Here is a 20,290-nt window from a genome sequence, read left to right on the forward strand (position 1 = left end):
TCCCACAACAAAGATTGTAGCATGATTCATTTTTGGAGTCTATCAAAATATTCAGAAAGTTCAGTCGTTGATATTTACAAGGACGTAATGATTATTTGTCTTATACAAAACAATCTAAACAGGGACTGGGGAGTACACATGCCCCCCCCCATCTTCTTCTTTTCATTTTCTGACTACGTCTATGATATTCAGCAATTCATTCTGAACATTTCATTCAAAGGTACCAAGTCTCTGCGATGAATATATTCTCATTTATTCAAGTTTGAAGTAGGGGAGCCCGGGGCTAGTTGGCGGTTGAGGTAAGTTGGCGGAAGCCCCTTTTCTCCGTTTCTATTAAACATAAAGCGTTGACTCTCGTTGTGTACCTCAAGTATTGTGAAACACATTATCCGATGTGTTTTAGTTGCAAAACGTTTTGTTTTGTTGAAATTGTGGGCGATATTTTGTTTTCGAGCATACTAAGTAAATTTTCTGAATTTTAAATGCTTTGCGGTATTTAGGGTAATTTTCAATCTATTTCCCGAATGATTATATTTTTCGATAGCGCGTGAAAAGAGCTTGCAATATCCCTTTAGATATTACATCTATCCACAAACAAAACTTATTTTTTAAATAGTTTTGCATAAAATATGCGGTTGGGGTAAGTTGGCGGTGTTGCACGCGGGGCAAGTTGGCGGTACTATTTACAGTGCAAAAAAGTCATCAAAAAAATTTATTTCTGGAATTCACTGCAAAGTAAGAAAATCTTTTTCTTGTGTATCTTGCCAATGTAGGAGACATTTATTCCGGCCAATTGCACGAAAAATTTCGAAAATTTGCTTTTGAATAGGGAGTAAGCGTCAAAGTCAAAATGCCGGGGTATTGAAACTGAAATATAATAGCAAATGTCGGTTAATATACAGTTTTCTCGAAAAGACATTCAGCACGTTCCAAAAGGACCCTTGAGGTAATTGAATCTCCATTTGATTGCTTAGTTTTGGGCATATTCTCACATATCGCCAACTTACCCTGGGGCTGGGGTAAGTTGGTGGGTTTTCCGCGTCACATATTTTTGTCTCTAAAAAAGGAGAAAATGCATCAAACACTTTAAAAAAAATCAAAGATGTTGCCAACAGTCTGCTCTTTCACGCCGCGTGTTCTATTTTGCAAGATCTACCTACATCAAAGCGGTAAAAATTGAAAACTGAAAACACGCCAACTAGCCCCGGTCTCCCTTATCGGTGTCGTGGTGTACTGACAGTGTTGGAAGAAATAATTAATTTCTGCATTTGGATTGAACCATACGTTTTAAAATCGTTATAACTATTTTTTGAAAACTCGTAGCTAGTTACGGTCTTCGACAAAGTTGTTAACCTAGGTTTGAATTATCGTTTTAAAGAGCTGGTTTTTCATATTGAGTGAAATAGCGATCTTGATTAACGTAAATGCAAAATAATTAATTTCCCCATATAAAATCCCAAAACTTTAAACGCAATGCGCAAACCCGGGAAGCAACCAACCGCTCTCAAACTTTGCACAGGCATTTGGGACCACAGAAGGAACTCAAAAAGTGATGTGCCCGCTAGTTTAAATCATTTTGAAGTTTTCCCATACAACCACGAGCCACTCTAATAAACATGTATCGAAATTCATTTCATATCACTTGATGTGGAAAACAAGAGATAGCGCCATTTATCTAACACAAAAATGGTCTCTGCCAACCTATGCCTACTACGAACTAGACCCGAACTCCTCCTCTGAGCTTGGAAAAAAATTCTGCCGCAATGGAATCAATAGTCGAAATAACGAGAAATGTTGAATATTGCACAGACATATGTCCAAATATTTGCTTCACAAGCAAATTCCCAACCAAGGCCTATCGAGCACAGAAGGAATTAGTCTTTCTACGATATAAAAATAAATCGATATTTCTAGTAAACCGATTTTAGCAATCGACTGTATCAGTACACACAATGTCTCCAACTTTCCCTAACACCAAAATGTTAAATTTACAACTGCTCTAGTGAATCGAATCGCACAGAAACATTTTATTGCGCTTTTAAAAATAAACCCCCTTCCCAAGAAGAACACTTCCAATTGAAAATGTGTCAGCTTTAGAAGGAAACTCTAAACAGCACCCACTGTCAAATTTGGCGCATCGGAATTGTCTCCAAATCGCAAATCCCACTTGGTTCTGCCAATCGTGCGAATTTGTATGTATGTATTTATATGCGTGGGCGTGTGGATCGTTACCACCGTTTGCATCAGCAAGCAGCAGCTCGCGGCGGGGTCGTATAGTAGTAAGAAGACCGCAATTTGAGCGTCGACGTATTTGCTTGTTTGCCAAAACTCGGGGGACGCGGCGCAGTGCTGCAGAAAAATAATAAATAGATATACACCCGCGAACGTGTCGAAAGGACGGCAATGGCGATGGCCATAAACTGGTTTAGTGTTGTTTGCTTGTATAAACGGACGGCACTGTTGTCGTCGTTGTCGTCGTCGTCGTCGCCCTGTTTACTCTAGAGGCCTGCAGTTAACCGCCGCCGAGGACAATGTCGCGCGTCGACAGCGACAGGCGCACCCGATCAACCCAATCTCTCGGGACGTGCGGTTGAATTGGAAGCTGTGGGGAGGTAGGGGACGAAGTGGATTGAATGAATCCTATTGTTAAACACCGGGTGGTAGTAGCCAAGGCTCAGCTGGGCTCGGCGGTTGTTTTGAACACGACCTTTCGCAATGTTTACAACAAGCCCACAGGTGAGATATTTATTAGCGGCCTAACGTCGAACTTTGCACCGGTAGCTGCCGACCCCAGTGAACTCTGTATGACATGGTGCATCGAAGAAACTTCCGTATATTGATATAATAGCAGTGCTAAGAACGTGTGTGGGCTCATTACTTACAATGGCCGGCGGCGGTGCTCTTAGGTCAGCTTCTAATTGCAAAGCAGTCCAGATCAGACGAGGGTGGTCATTTGCTATTATATTGCGAAAGATTTTTGCCAAAAGGGTGCTGGAAGGTTAAGAGATGTGTTGGTATAAAACGTGCTTCTAGAATCGCGTTGCTTACAGATTGTAAACCATAAACTTTTAAATGTTTTTAATTTTAAATGTAAGGCTAACATGTGTTGTACCAAAAATCTTATTAAAATATTGAATCCAAACCAACTGTTAGAGTTGGGAACAGGAACACATACCCTAGTTGTGCAACCGTTAATACAGAACAACCAAACTTGTTGCGGGCAACGGTGAGTTGGTCGAGCGGTTTATGGTTGAATTTATTACGGCTTTTCGCCCTTCTGACGTGCTTGGAATAATGCTTCCCCAATAAATTTATATTAGTTGACTTGACCACTCGTCTTAGTGTGCTCAGAATTTACGATGGGAGAAGCAATAAAGATGACTTTCTCAAGAAACAATTGCATCTCACGAAGAGTTAACTGAATTGAAATAACTACCGGTTTTCAGTTATTATGGATTGGACTTTTCAAACAGTCACTTAATCTTTCACGCGGACAAAATCCCGTTTGTGTTTCGTGATTATTCTAACGATATCATCATCAACATTCATGGCTGCTGTTCACGGTCCGTAGTTCGAAACAGCCATTCATCGCAAGAATTCAGTGGTAGTCCCAGCCAACTCAGATTTGAATTGTTTCGATGTGTGATATTTATTTATGTATTTAGGAAGATAACCCTAGTAATAATTGAAGTTTTATAGCACACTACAAGTGTAATCTAAGTTTTATGTGTGGCTACAAAACTATCATAAAACCTGAATTGTTACTAGGGAAAACTGTTTGCGCCCAGACCGATGGTTTTAGATATATAGTGTCTTCTACAAACTTTCTTAGTACTTTTTAGCCGGATTTTTTATGTTAGTTAAATTAGAGTGGTCCTTGTGGTTTGATTGTTCAAAGTATCAACTTTTTAGATATGTGAAATTTGGTTACATAATGTTCTACAAAGCCATGAAACAATTAAATTCAAGCAAGTTTGCTAAACAAACTGTAAGACTATCTCCAATGGTTCATATGTTATAATTTTCTAAATATTTAAGGTAGGGTGGCTCTTGAAAAATTGGTTTCCTTATACCTTCTGATATGTTATTTTCACGCAAATGCTTTGTTCTAAAGGTTTTTAGAGGTTTGGAAAATGCACATTTCTGCCGAAGTAACGAAGTTTCTATCTCTTTGTTTTCGCAGTTACAAGCAATTTTCCAAACGTCTATTCGAAGATTGCAAATAGATTTTCAATCCATCAATTTCATTTGGAAGATCGAAACTTCTTTAGTTTTCTACGAGAGCATTGTTTCTTTAAAAAAAACCTGTTTTAATCCACCTAGTGGTGCAATTGCGCCATTCTCATTTATCCAAACTACGATTCCATTGCTGTTTTTTAAAAGTTTTTCGGAACGTGTCCAATGGGGAATAGACAGAGAGAATGAACCGGAAACGATGATAATTCACCTTTTATTGAACACACTGGGAAAAGATATGTCCTCAAGCAGGAATCGAACCTGCGATCTCCCAGTCTCTAGTTTGGTGCGTTAACCACTCCGCCATCGAGGAACTGTGATGATTAGGGCATTGCAAAAAATTTTTTTTTTTGAATTCTCCAAGGCCCCCCCTCTCATATTGTGACAAATTTCACATGATTTGGACAATGTTAGACCCCCGCGCACTTCGCTTGAAATTTTTTGAAATTGGTACTACGGGAAAATATGGAGGAAAAATACATTAAATGCTATAACTTTTGAAGTAGCTATCAGAAAATTTCAATTTATACCTCTTTTGAAAGGAAATAATCATAGAATTTGAATTGAGATATTTTTGTTTCTAGGAAAATACGGGAAAGTGGGGTACTGGGTCATTTTGGACCCAAAATTTCATATTTTTAATGATTTTTTCTGCTCCGTGATGCAAATCGTACATATTTTGTAGTTTTTCTAATGTCGAAAAATCTCAGAAATCGAACGGAACCCTCTTGACCTTAGTCCGAATACGAGAAGTTGGGGTTATAGGGCTTTTTGTCATTCATATTAAATTTTATTATTCTCTCATGCATATATCTCTATTATTCTTCAATCAATTTTCATAAAATGTAACTTATTGAACGTGTAAAATTCTGAGGAATAAAACAAAAATAAAAACGCTAGAGGTAAAATTCAGAAACATCAAACTTTTTGATATTTACTTTACAAATCTCATTTTTTTCATTACTTTTCCTAATACTTCAACTTCCCCTATTTTTCCAGAAATAAAACTTTTCTCATGTGATCCCTAAGCATATTTTACACTAAAAGTAGTAAATTAAATAAGAATTTTGTTGTTAAATGGAGTTAATATGTGCGATTTTATGATAAAAATATGAAATCGACACTATATGTCAGATAATTTGATGTTTCTGAATTTTAGCGGTAACGAATCTATTTTTGTTGTAATCCTAAGGATTTTCCACGTTCAACAAGGTTACAGAATATTTTATATTTTATTAAAATTGAGTGAGGAATAATAGAGATATATTCACGAGAAAATGATGAAGTTTAATTTGAATGACAAAAGGCCATTTAACCCCAACTTCTCGTATTCGGACAAAGGTCAAAAAGGCTCCGATCGATTTTTGAGATTTTTTACATCAGAAAAACTACTGTTTGATTTGCATAACGGAGCAGGAAAATCATTAAAAATAGGGGATTCTGGGGCCAAAATAACCCAGTACTTTACTTTCCCGTATTTTCCTAGAAACGAAATATCTCCATTCAAATACTAAGATTATTTTCTTTCAAAAGAGGTATAAATTGTAATTTTCTGATTGCTACTTCAAAAGTTATAGCATTTAATGTATTTTTCCTCCATATTTTCGCATAGTACCAATTTCTAAACATTTCAAGCGAAGTGGGCGGGGGTCTAAAATTGTCCAAATGATGTGAAATTTGGCATCTGAGCTTGCTTTGACATTTGTCACAATATGAGAGGGGGGGCCTTCGAGAATTCAAAAAAAAAAATTTTTTGCAATGCCCTAGTGATGATACATCACAGATTCCCAACAGTATCGGCATCCCCACCACAGTCTTAATACCTACAGTGGACCGTCCTACCCCCAATGCCTCTCATAAGCGATTTTAGGACAGAATTCAACACGCTTTCCTATATTCTTTCCGGAGGGTGAGTCCATCCGAGCGTCTGTTCCCCATGTTAGGGGCGGCTCAAAACAGCGTCTGTTCTCCATGTTAGGGGCGGCTGATGTATCGTCCTCGTGTCAGCGTGGGACTGTAAACAGAGCTGACACGATGGTCCTCCAGCGAGACAGGGAGTTGGGGAAGGCCCAACAAGCCCTGGAAAACTAACCGTTACGAACAAAGAAAATACGAATCGGAACAATCGGCAAAGACCTACGCGACAAAATAAGGACTACGATTGGAAATTCGGAACATGGAACTGCAGGCTTTCCAGCTTTTGATAGGATAATCTACTACGAACTCAAACAACGCAACTTTGAAGTCGTAGCACTGCAGGAACTTTACTTGATAGGACAAAAGGTATGGAAAAGCGGGCATCGGGCGGCTACTTTCTACCAGACCTGTGACACCACCAACGAACTGGGAACCGGCTTTGTAGTGCTGGGTAGGATGCGTCAACGCGTGATTGGGTGGACTCCGATCAACGCAAGGATGTGTAAGTTGAGGATCAAAGGCCGTTTCTTCAACTACAGCATCATCAACGTACACTGCCCACACGATGGGAGACACGACGACGAGAAGGAAGTGTTCTATGCGAAGCTGGAGGATGTGTACGACGACTGTTCGCAACGGGACGTGAAAGTCGTCATCGGCGATATGAACGCTCAGGTAGGTAATGTTTAGACCGGTAATCGGGCCAACCAGTTTGCATACCGTATCGAATGACAACGGACAACGATGCGTGAACTTCGCAGCCTCTCGTGGCATGGTAGTCCGAAGTACCTTCTTCCCCCGTAAAGTTATCCACAAAGCCACCTGGAGATCACCTGACCAACGCACCGAAAACCAAATCGATCACGTTCTAATCGACGGGCGATTCTTTTCTGATATCACCAACGTTCGTACCTACCGCAGTTCGAATATAGATTCGGACCATTACCTAGCTGCAGTATGCATGAGCTGAGTGCAGTTACTCTTGAAGATGGCTGCAGGGAGATCCGTTCCGCCATAGGAAGTACTGCTATAGCAGCGCTAGATACAGCGATTCCGAATCGAGGAAACGACTGGTTCGATGACGAATGTAAGCAGTTAATAGAGGAGAACGGAATGAGACAGAATGTGGAACAATACAAATAAGCACGGAACAGGCAAACCTCGGTCCTCCGGAGAAAGAAGCGTCAACAGGAGGAACGAGATCGCGAAGCGATGGAGCAACTGTACTGCGTAAACGTCACACAGAAGTTCTACGAGAAGCTGAACAGTTCGCGCAAAAGCTACGTTCCGCAAGCCGATATATGCAGGGACTAAGACGGCAACCTTCTTACGAACGAGTGTGAGGTGATTGGTGGAAGCAGTACTATGACGAGCATCTAAACTGTGAAGCAACAGAGGACGAATGCGGTATGGCAACGGATCTTGGATCACGTGCAGAAGGCGATAGGCTGCTGGCCCCTGATCTCCAAGAAGTCAAGGAGGAGGAGGCGCTGCACTGAGTAATCGCCAAAATTTGGGAGGACTGAAGCCTTCAGTCTGATGTACGTTTCTGACATCGCCTCAAAGTTCCGTGCCATTATGTCAATGTCGTCGGCGAAACCAAGAAGCTGAACGGACTTCCTGAATATCGTGCCACTCGTGTCTATCCCCGCTTTCCTTATTACACCTGCCAGCAGGATTGGACTTCGTTTCGAAGACAAAATACATGAGAGGAAGAGCTTCTAGAGACGACAATGTGAACCTCCCATCCCGAGTTGGGATTGACGGTGACGAAATCGAGATGGTCGACGAATTCGTGTATTTGGACTCACTGGTAACCGCCGACAATGATACCAGCAGAGAAATTCAGAGACGGATCTTGGCGGGAAATCGTGTCTACTTTTAACTCCGAAGGACGCTCTGGTCGAACAAAATTCGCCGCCGCACGAAGTTGATTATCTACAAAACGCTGATAAGACCGGTGCGCCCTCGGAGTTTTCCAACGAAAGGTGTTGCGTGCCATTTATGGTGGCGTGCAGATGAAAGACAGAACGTGACACAGGCGAATGAACCATGAGTTGCATCAGCTGCTGGAAGAACCATCCAACGTGCATACCGCAAAAATAGGACATCTGCGGGTGGCTGGACACGTCGTGAAAATGTCGGACGACGACCCGGTGAAGATGGTTCTTGAGGGCGACCCTACAGGAACAAGAAGACGGGGTGCACAGCGAGCACGGTGAATCGACCAGATAGAGGACGACCTGCGGACCCTTCGAAGACTGCGAGGCTGACGACAAGCAGCAATGGAGACAGCTTCTGCATACAGCAAGAGACAACAAGGCTCTAACCTGAACGGTAAATAAGGTGGAAATGTCATATATTGGCCATCAAGGAATGGAGAACCTTGGAGCAGAAAGCAGATGTAACCGGAAAGGAGCTGTTGATGGCCAAGAAGTCCTTGGAAATTAGTCCAACAGTGGAACCACCGAAAGTGAGGGAAACTTACGAGGCGAAAGACAAACCCCATGGTACGTCCGTCTCTACACCGAAGAGCTCATAGGGTTCTCCAGGTGATACGAGACCAGGAGGTTCCAATAAACACAAGGAGGGCCCCGGCGTAGTTGTACGCGTAGCGAACGAAGCAGTCACCAACGTGAATAAAAACACCAAATGGGAAGTCGTCTGCAGCATAAAACGAAAGGTGAACAATAAGGATAGGTCCGAAAAGCGAAAGCTTTTCAAGGGACGAAACAAAGGTGAACCACTCATAGTCAAAGCTAACGATGACTCATACGAGGAGGTACTGCGCGCAATAAAGACAAACCCGGTACTCAAGAAGCTGGGCTCAGACGTTAACAAAATCAGGCGCACCCGCACTGGAGAGATGATTCTGGAAATGAAAAAGGATCCGAAGTCAAACAGCTCTACTTATAAAGAGCTCACCGAGAAAGCTATGGGCGAAGCGGTGAACGTGAAAGCCTTGTGCCCGGAGGCAACCATCCAATGTAAGGACCTGGATGAGATATCCTCGGAAGAAGAGCTAAAAGAAGCTCTGGAAAAACAGTGCGAGCTGGCAGAAGTGCAGATGTTGATCCGAATAAGGAAGGGACCTTTCGACACGCAAGCGGCTTCGGTTAGTCTTCCAGGCGAAGCAGACACTTAAAATTGGGAAGATCAAGGTTGGCTGGTTGGTATGTCCATTGAGTGTCTCTCAGCGACCGAAAGTGTACTCCAAGTGTCAAGAGTTCGGCCACCTGGCGAGAAACTGCAGTGGACCTGACAGGAGCAAATTATGCAGACGGTGCGGAAAGAAGCCACATGGCAAAAGACTGCCGGCAGGTTCCGAAATGTCTGATCTGCGCAACCGAAGAAGGTAGCAACCACGTTACAGGAGGCCCACGTTGTCCGGCCTTCAAACAGGCGACTGCAACGAAGTCACAATGGAGGTAATGCAAATCAACCTTAACCACTGAGACACAGCACAACACTTGCTGTGGCAATCTGTAGCGTAGTCTAAATGCGATATAGCAATCATTTCGGAGCCTTACCGTATCCCGGTCAGCGATGGAAACTGGATAAGAGATAACGCAAAATCAGCGGCGATTTGGACGACGGGGAGATATCCATTTCAGGAAGTGGTTTGTCATGCGGATGAAGGCTTCGTATTCGCTAAAATAAAAGGAGTCTTCTTCTGCAGCTGCTACGCACCTCCGCGGTGGCTAACCGATCGAGTCACACAAATGCTCGATAAGCTGACAGAAGAGGTTATCGATCGGAGACTTATCGCTATAACCGACGATTTCAACGCTTGGACAGTAAAATGGGGCAGCCGCTTTACCAACTCAAGAGAGAGTAGTCTACTCGAGGCCTTTGTAAAGCTGAACGTAGATATTGCAAACGATGGTATAACCAGCACTTACCGTCGCGAAGGTCGACATTATTGACGTTACTTTCTGCAGTTGGTTGGAAGCTTAAATTGGAGAGTGTGTGAGGGGTACACCCATAACGACCACTAAGCGATCCGGTACACTATCGGAAGCAATAGACAATTGGAAGCGCGTGTGATCCAATCAAACGAGTAGAGGTGGAAAACAACGACAAGGGAGTCTTCGTCGAAGCGTTGAGGCGTGAGTGCAATCACATTCAGTGCACATGAAGTAACAACGGCATTAGCAAGAGCGTGGGATGCAACCAAACCAAGGTATAGTGCCCAGCTTTCTTGTGGAATTTGGCGATTGCTGACCTAAGTGCATGCTGCACCGAGTCTGGAGGAAGATGCAGAAAGCCCGAAACGTCGCAGAAAGAGATGCTCGAAGACCAGCATATAAGGCGGCAAGAGCTGCACTTAATAAGGAAATTAAACTCAGTAAGAAAGCCTGTCTAGAAGAGCTTTACCGCAACGCCAATTCAAATCCGTGGGGCGAAGCCTGTAGAGTTGCCATGGCGAAGATAAGAGGACCGGCAGTACCACCGGATAGGTGCCCGGAGAGGATGAGAGTCATCATAGAAGCGCTATTTCCACTGCATAACCGACGGCCTGGCCGCCCACGCCATGCTGGACGCAGTATGACTACGAACAAGCTAGGGTATCCAACAAGGTGCTGATGGTGCACCATGGTGGTGGCAAAAGCATTGAGAACCAAGAAGGCCCCGAGACCAGAAGGTATCCTTAACGGCTATGAGAACAGCAATCCCATCGAACCCGGATATGTTTAGGACCGCGTTGCAAAAGTGCATCGACGATGGTGACTTCCCCGACATCTGGAAGCGACAAAAGCTAGTGCTGTTGCCGAAGCCAGGCAAGCCTCCTGGAGATCCTTCAGCATATAGGCCGATATGCCTGTTGGATACAGTCAGCAAGGTACTTAAAAGAGTAATACTTAACAGGCTTACGACATACACAGAGGGAGAGAATGGACTATCCAACATGCAGTTCAGTTTCCGAAAAGGTAGATCCACCGTGGATGCCATACGAACGGTCGTGGAAACTTAGGAGGCTGCGCAGAAGTGGTTACTCTGGGCGTAAAAAACACCTTCAACAGCGCTAGTTGAGCCGCAATCGCTGATTCACTGTGAGTTCCCGACTACCTCTGTAGGATTCTGAGAAACTACTTCCAGAACCGGTAACTGATCTACGACAGTAATACCGGGAAAAGAAGTGTAACCGTAACAGCAGGCGTTCCACAGAGTTCTATACTCGGCCCACTATTTGGAATGCTATGTTCAACGGAGTGTTGAAGCTGAGCCACCCCAGGGGCGTGAAGATTGTCGGTTTTGTGACGACGTGGTGCTCCTAATGATCGGCGAAACACTAGATGAAGTAGAAGTACTCGCCACGGAGGCGATAGATGTTGTGGAAGACTGAATGCGCGAGAAGAAGTTGACGTTAGCTTACCACAAAACCGAGATGATTATGATAAGCAACCGAAAGGCAGCGCAGCAGGCAAGAATTTAGATTGGAGAGTATATGATCAACTCAAAGCGAGAAGTTAGACAACTGGGAGTGATGATAGACGACCGGCTAAGCTTCAATGGCCACATCGACCACGCATGCGGGATGGCCGTAAAAGTGATCTCGGCACTATCTCGGATCATGCCCAACAATTCGGCGATCAGTAGCAGTAAAAAACAACTACTGTGTCTCAACATCGGTGCTCAGATACGCAGGACCTGTTTGGGTGACGGCACTCCAGACGAAGAGAAGCATGTCTCGGCTGAAAAGCACGTTCAGGTTGATTGCTATGCGGGTGTCTATCAAACTATTTCGTCAGAGGTAGCCTACGTGATAGCTGGAACGATTCCCATAAAACTTCTACTGGAAGAAGATGAGTGTTATAGGGATCGAGACGCGAAAGGAGTCCGTAAACGAGCCTGAGCAGATACCTTAAGCAAGTATCAACATCAGTGGGATAACGCAGCAAATGAAGTGACCTTACACATGACGCAATTCTTGTCTGGTCACTGCTGCTTCAAGAAGTATCTGAACAGATTCAGCCACGCGAAATCGCCGTTCTGCATCGTAGCTGTGATGCAGAGGAAACGCCTGAGCACATGGTCCTCCAATGCCCGCGATTCGAGCACGAACAAAATTAAATGAGAACAATTGTCGATGAGGACGTTAGCATAAACAATATTGTCCAAAAAATGTGCGCGGACAAAGAAAAATTGGACGCAGTCAACAGAACAGTCGTTCAGATGATGCCAGCGTTGCAACGAAGATGGCGAGAGGAGCAACGACCAGCAACGTGGTAGTACAAGGCTTCGAGTCGTCGAGGCACCGATGCACTGGAAGTCACACTCCAAACGAAATCGCCGGACCGACCTTGGCACTCGACAAGTCGGTCTGCTGAAGAGAGATGAAGGATGCTAGCGGGCGCGACCGGAGTAGACCAGATCCACCGCTGGGGACTAGACTGAGTGCACGTACCGTTGACGATAGGGCATCTGAGAACCGGAAGTCATATTTCACCCGTAATCGCAGGACTGACCTCAACATCAAGCACCGAGTTAACAGTTTCGAGAGAACTTTCGTCGTCGGCAAAAGTTCTCCGTCGGAGTAGGCTGGGACCACCGACTGGGACTAGTTGGAGTAGATCGTAAAGTAGCACCGACAAATCGTCGTCGGAGCGCCTGTGAACTAGAGCCATCCATCCAGATTAATGTGTCAGTCAATGGTTTTGGGAGACATTCTTCCGTCGGGAAACTCTTCGCCGAGGTAGGCTAGTTCCACCGTCCAGGACTACGCCGAGTAGCATCGAACGCAACAAACCATCAATATAGGGTCGTCGGGGCATCCACGACATCCAACTTGTCAACGTAAAGAGGAGTGCATATAAAATATCATGCCGTGTAAGATTGATACGGCGCTGATGAGACCAGCGAACTAGCACGACCAGCTAGACCTGGAATCGAGCGAAGGGCCCGGGGGGATCAGGCAAATGTCAGTCTCCTTGGTGGAGTTTAAAGAAGTAGGATTCAAAGTTATCTTCAGAGTCCCGCATTCTAGCACACGATAGACGAAAGCGGCAGTATTGTCTAACTACTGAACGTATGGGTTTTTGGTAGTAACCAACGGGGAAAATAGATCGAAATGGTGAGTTAAGCGAAAGCAATTATGTGAAAAAATTAACCCCCCCCCCCACACCCCAAAAGGCAACATTCGAACTTGCAACCCTTGGGACTACGACCCAATGTACTATCCCTTATGTTAACCGTAGAATATGATGACGTCTCAGAAAGGAGACATCATTATCGCATTGGCGACAGTGGTCGTACCCTGCCTCTAAAAGGAGATCACACACAACCGCAGCTGCCACCCAACGCATTAAATCCATTCAATTTCCCCGCTAGATACCAAGGCCCGAGTTTTTATTATCCTCTGGTGTATAAGTTTTTAGTTCATTGCTCATCGTACTTCGGTGGGTGACACAGCTAATGAAGACTGTCGATTTCTGGTCCCGGGTATGCAGTCCGTGATCGCATATCAGTCCCATAAAGATAGGAAATTCCATAGAATACGGGACAACTATGCGATCATAGGTAATATGAAGGGAGCGAATCCGCCGTTCGAATTAAGCAAACAATTATTTTTTTCAGTTTTTGACGAAAGTGCCAATACCTTATTTTAGCCTAAGGTTCTGTGCATTGGGCCGGAGTCCCAAGGGTTGCAGGTTCGAATCGTGCCGCTGGGGGATTTTTTTTCACACAATTGCTTCCGCTTAACTCATCATTTCGATCTGTTTTCCCCGTTGGATACCACCAAAAAGTCTTAAAGAAGGTATTGGTACTTACGTCAAGCGCCAAAAAATGAATTATTTGTTTACTGGACGTATGCTGGGTCGGCGAATAAGTATTACCACTGAGTGAAAAAAGGATGCACAAAGGCATACACCACAAAGAAACTTTGTTAGAGTTTGGTTTCGTTTCAATTTGCTGCTAACGAAGCTCACAAAGACTTTCTTTCTTCTACACCCTAGAGATTAGAGCCGACAAACATCTATTCGCTGAGGGATTCCATGAGAAACCGGCCGACCGCAAAATATGACCATCGTCGATTCGAACGAAACTTTGCAGGTGTGTTCGCTGTATGAATCTCCATGATATTCTCTGGCAATTGGAATATTTTGATACAAGAGTAATTTTTCAAAAGGGCGTAAACGTTTGTACGTGTATGAATTTCAAATGTTTTTTGTTGGATTACTGTATTTTATACAGCAAAACTATTTGAGAACAAGTTACAGGGAATGAATACTTCTGTCTGAAAAAAATATACACTGAAAAAAATGTTGTGTCATTTTTCAAAAAAAAACAAAAATTTATGATAAATATTTAAATTGCGAAAAAGGTTTTTTTTAAAAAAAATTTATATTTTGTTACCAAAAACTTAAAGAGAAAAGAAACATTTTGATTGTGATTGCATGATGGAGAAAAAATCGGTAAAAAAGTTTTTCTAACAATAACTTCGTACATGTTTTTAAATTTCATACTAATTGACATACAAAATTGTAATTTTATTACAGAATATAATTCTAAGCACCATTTAAAATCAAAATGCATTTAACAAAAATCTTCCAAAATGCGATAGTTTTCGAGATATTTGAAATTTTGCTACTACAAAAACAATTAATTCGTGTAATTATGCTCTTTTTAAAAGTTATTTGCGTTACCCCATCAAAAAATGTCAAAAATTTAATGTTTATCGTTTTAAAGACGTAAAAGCAACCTTTTTAGTGTATTTGGATCATGGAGAAGCTTTCAATAAAAAAGTTTTCCTAACAACAACTTTTGACATTTTTTTATAATTCTTACTATTTGCAGTCAAAAATACAATTTTCTTTTTGAATATGATTCTAAACGCCATTTTAAATCGAAATGCTCTTAACAAAAATTTTCTAAAATGTAGTAGTTCTCGAGATATTTTAACTTTTGTTTTAACAACACAATTATTTTGTTTTATTACGACCTTTTCATAAGTTAGTCGCGTTTCTCCATCCACAATAAAAGGTTTTTCAAAAGGCCCGTAAACTTTCGTGCAACTTTCTCTTTGACATCAAGGCGATATTGTAAACCATTTGAAAGTTACATGAAAGCAACCAAAATATGTTTTAACCATAGGGTCTGTTGATTAAACTATACAGGGTGTTTGGTTCATGGTTAAGAATCTCTCGGGGGGTGATAGACTGTCATATTTGGAGAAAAAAATTGTTCTAAACATACCCTCAAATCTCAACCGTTACAGAGTTATTGAACTTTTTGTGTAAAAAACTTATTTGTCTTCAAATACCTCTAACTTTAAAAGTATACTTTGTATTTTAAATGTTTTAGTTCCATTCGAAAGGTGAGAAAATTTCCCATTGAATAGTGTTCTCATATCTTTTAGTTAATTAGTTTTAATTACCTTTTAGCTGTAAAGTAGTTAAAAGTTAGTGTTTTTGAGGAGGTTTTTGCTAATTTTCTCGAAATAATGAAGTATGATTGTAGCAATATCCATTATCCAAAAGTTGGGTTTTAGGACGATTCATAATTTGTTCTTGGACGTCATATTCCTATCTCTTCACATTTCTTTGTAATTTCATTACTATACTTTTCCTGTAACCGACTTGCAAGTGCTTAAAAGACTCTAATCTAAAAAATATGCTTTATATCGTTATTTACAAGATTTCATTGGAAAGCTGAGAAAATGTCCTATCAGTGTATGTACAAATATCTTTTAGTTAAGTCTACTAAATGATTTTTTACTAACGAAATATCTAAAAATTTGTGTTTTTTGGAGTTTTTTAATTATTCTAATTATTAATCAACAAAATTTATCGTTACTCTTGTTCGTTTGATGCCCCTTAATGTTCTCTATAACTTTTTATTTGACACTTTGTCTATATCTCTTTTCATTTGGCTGCTATTTAATAGTTAACACAGCATGACCTCGCCGCAAATGTAGTTGGTTCGAAATCGTTATTTTTGCATATGAAACGATGTGATAAAAACGATTTTGCGTCGAAACCAAAAGAGATAATTGGATGGAGTCAAAGAAAGAACTGTAGAACTTGCTGAGATGCATTATTTTCATGATAATAATGGTGATGTTTATTACTTACAATTTTAAGAAAATTAACGAAAATGCTAATAATAGCACTAACTTTAAACTAATTTAATTCAAAAAGAATACTAAATTCACTTAACTGAAAGGTATTAATACATTTTTCTCTGTAAAATTTTCCTGGCTTTCGAATAAAAAGAAAAATAATACAAAAAGTGCCATACTTTTTCAATTAGAGCTGGTATTAGTGAAAATGAGATAAAAATATCCAAGTTAAATAACCCAAACTCATGAAAATAAGAAAAGGTAAGTGCATAATGTCAAAGAACGAATTATGCAGCTCTTCAAGACTAACAATCTGGATTATTAAAATGATGAGGTTAACTACTAGGATTTTCAAGAAATGTACGAAAAATCGATTAAAAATGTTTAATTTTCAATAAATTACTTTGAAAAGGCTACTTAAACTCATTAGCTGAAACATGTAATGGCATCACTCAATGCGAAATTTTCTCACCTTCCCAGTGGATCTAAAATATTTGTAATACAAAGTATACTTTTTGAGTTAGAGGTATTTTAAGACAAATAAGCTTTTAACACAAAAAGTTCAATAACTTTGTAACGGTTGAGATTTGAGGGTATGTGTAGAACAATTTTTTTCTCCAAATATGACAGTCTATCACCACCCGAGAGATTCTTAATCATGAACCAAACACCCTGTATAGCTGAATCATATGTTGGTTGTTTTCATGTAACTTTAAAATTTTTCACAATATCGCCTTGATGTCAAAGAGAAAGTTGCAGGAAAGTTTACGAGCCTTTTGAAAAACCTATTATTGTTGATGGAAAAACGCGACTAACTTATGAAAAGGTCGTAATAAAACAAAATAATTGTGTTGTTAAAACAAAAGTTAAAATATCTCGAGAACTACTACATTTTAGAAAATTTTTGTTAAGAGCATTTCGATTTAAAATGGCTTTTAGAATCATATTCAAAAAGAAAATTGTATTTTTGACTGCAAATAGTAAGAATTATAAAAAAAAATGTCAAAAGTTGTTGTTAGGAAAACTTTTTTATTGAAAGCTTCTCCAGGATCCAAATACACTAAAAAGGTTGCTTTTACGTCTTTAAAACGATAAACATTAAATTTTTGACATTTTTTGATGGGGTAACGCGAATAACTTTTAAAAAGAGCATAATTACACGAATTAATTGTTTTTGAAAAAGCAAAATTTCAAATATCTCGAAAACTATCGCATTTTGGAAGATTTTTGTTAAATGCATTTTGATTTTAAATGGTGCTTAGAATTATATTCTCTAATAAAATTACAATTTTGTATGTCTATTAGTATGAAATTTAAAAACACGTACGAAATTATTGTTAGGAAAACTTTTTTACCGATTTTTTCTCCATTATGCAATCACATTCAAAATGATTCTTTTCTCTTTAGGTTTTTGGTAACAAAATATAAAAAATTTAAAAAAATGGGATTTTTCGCAATTTAAATTTTCATCATAAATTCTTGTTTTTTTGAAAAATGACACATTTTTTTCAGTGTATATTTTTTTCAGACAGAAGTATTCATTCCCTGTAACTCGCTCTCAGATAGTTTTGCTGTATAAAATACAGTAATCGAACAAAAAAAATTGAAATTCATACACGTAGAAACGTTTACGCCCTTTTGAAAAGTTGCTCTTGAGTCAAAATAATCTTATTACCTGTGGAAAATATTTAGTCTTGCATGACGGTGAAACGTGTAAAGTTTCATTGGAATCTAAGATGGTCGGTCAAGATTTTAAAGATTTTCGGACGGATCTTCGTGGAATTCCTCCGCTAAAAAACACCTCTTTATTACCCGTGCTATGACAACACACTAGACTGCCCAGAAAAAGAAAAGAATTTTAGAAAATTCAATCGGTCCACCCCTGGGTCGATTACCAGTTCCACCACTTGCATTTGTTCAAAATTTGAGCCAAATCAGACTAGACTAGCTACCGAACCAACGTACTTGAAGTTTGCATGAGATTTTTCAACAATCCACATGGAGAAAACAGAGATAGCATTTTGGAACATTATCAAGCAACTGCGGTTTTTGCAGCGGCTGGAATCAATCGAATCTGGCCAACTTTTGAACTCAATTCGTCCACGTATAATCGATTTCGCTGTTGCAAAAATGCTGATGCCAACATTTCTCATTGATTGCAGCGGAATTTTTCCGCTTTCATTTGATTTGCTCTTCCGCGTCACCTGATTGCAATTTCCGTTTCCCAACTGCTAGCTTGGTACCCGCCAGGGGAGGAAACCGTGCACGACAAACGACGTTGAAAGATTTCCCGTAATCCATAAATATGATAGATAGCTGATTGATGGGTTGAGAATGAGAACCGGGAGACACTAAACAAATGTTCGCGTGTATGTATTTATATAGGCGCATCGACGTAAGTGCAATCCGTTGAACGTGACGACGGTTGATTGATACGGTTTATCTGAACGTTGCAGACTTCGCCTCACCAGGTAGAAACTGGTCGTCAAGTATGGTTTATTTCAAAATAAAGTTTGTGATTATTTTAACGAACAACTACAGGTCCAATCACGAACAATTCAATATTAGGAGTTGAACCCAGCTCCTTCCATTTCGGTCTTGAAAAAAAGCTCTCTCATCTCAACGGTAGGATTGCAAATAGGAAACTCATAAGAATATGAAGTAAATTAATTAAAAAATTCTTCTGCTGACTCTAGTAGGTCTACGCTAGCAGATCTATTGTGCTAGTGAAAAGCTATGCAACTGAGGAGGTAGCACGAACCAATCGATGTTGTACAATTGATATCACTTCACCAATTATCGTTTATGCTCCTTTGTCGGATTCCTGCAGAAGTTATATCGAAAAAAAAATCCGAAGAAGTTGTCCTCGATGCTTCCATGGAAACAGATTCATATCCCGTGAAGTACACGGTCAACTTTTGGATCTCAAAACAGAAACGAGCTCATGTCGGTACAACAGCTTTTTTAAAACAGTCGTATATTGAATACCATGATTTTGTTAAGTACGTCTAAAATATATAATGGATCACGTACTTCATCGTGCTCTAGATGAAGATCTTCGTCTTCGCGGACGTCTTTCATAGCTACTATCGTAGAACTCACGATGCTGCATTCTCCTGGTCGAACGTCGTGGAATTCGCTGACTATCGTCCGTTTCCAATTCCATCGTAGAACAAAGATGTGCCGGACACACTGCCGCTTGTTGTGGACGTGCCCGGGTAATTACCTCACTCAACTTTCCTAGGGCTTTATCATACACCTGCGCACCCCAGCTCACATATCCTGTTCCGATGGCTGTGAAAACAAATGTCACCATGCTGCACAGCGTTATGAGAAACTCCACCAGACTATCACCTCCCATATCAGCGTACAGTACCGGGTATTTACGGGATGCGAGACACTGGAATAATCGAAACAACAGGGCTTCGATTCGACACCACACGATCACCATGGCTATCTCAATGACCAAAAGAAAAATGAAAAACTCAGCCACGGCTTGCGCACTGAGTGGAACCCGCCGGTAACGCACCGGGAAGATTTTCGTTTTGCTGAGATACATCACGACAGAACTGAGAAACAGGACACTTCTTAGATTCGGGCCCACCGTACAACAGCTCTCCTCTTTCGCTGGCGGATCCATAAAAACAAGAATTTTGAGACCGGCATGTAGTAGGACGGCTAGAAACAGCGCTATAGAACTGCCCATAGGTCAATGTCGGGATCGTTTTTCGCGGGGCGAGCTTATGACTGAAAATGTGGAAGATCTGCTAAAAGGCAAAACAATGTAAAACATAAATTTGCTCACTTACGAATACGCTTCCGGGGCTCGCAAGAACTCCGATAGTAGTTGTATTGAATGACATTAGATGGAACGGAAAAGTATAGATTGCTTGGATCAACGAAACGAATATGGTTTCAAGGGTGTCAAGCGTTTGAAGGCTCCAAGACAAAGTATTCAATTTGACAAGCCATGGCAAATTTAAAAGTTAGTGGGTTTCTGTTCAATTCTAGGTTCAATTATTAGTGGGATAAAAACAGAAATTACAAAAGAGGGTGATATTCATAATACCGCAC

At 40.8% G+C, this 20,290-nt stretch overlaps 2 protein-coding genes across 6 annotated transcripts in view; both read right to left on the reverse strand.

Moving 5' to 3' along the window:
- LOC131688666 (cAMP-specific 3',5'-cyclic phosphodiesterase 4A-like) overlaps positions 1-20,290 on the reverse strand; it is a 683,953-nt gene that overhangs the window by 471,402 nt on the left and 192,261 nt on the right. The gene's annotated exons all lie outside the window — the stretch shown is intronic.
- LOC131688668 (uncharacterized) lies at positions 19,094-20,144 on the reverse strand. Its single transcript, XM_058973092.1, has 2 exons — positions 20,026-20,144; positions 19,094-19,963 (listed from the first exon to the last, which is right to left on the reverse strand). The coding sequence occupies exon 2, from the start codon at positions 19,920-19,922 to the stop codon at positions 19,251-19,253; it is 672 nt and encodes a 223-aa protein (XP_058829075.1). The 5' UTR covers positions 19,923-19,963; positions 20,026-20,144; the 3' UTR covers positions 19,094-19,250.

This window comes from Topomyia yanbarensis, chromosome 3 (genome assembly GCF_030247195.1).
Source record: "Topomyia yanbarensis strain Yona2022 chromosome 3, ASM3024719v1, whole genome shotgun sequence".
Taxonomy (NCBI): domain Eukaryota; kingdom Metazoa; phylum Arthropoda; class Insecta; order Diptera; family Culicidae; genus Topomyia; species Topomyia yanbarensis.

Excerpts from the sequence above, each read along its gene's own strand:
- LOC131688668 (XM_058973092.1), bottom strand. The coding sequence starts at position 19,922 with ATGGGCAGTTCTATAGCGCTGTTTCTAGCCGTCCTACTACATGCCGGT.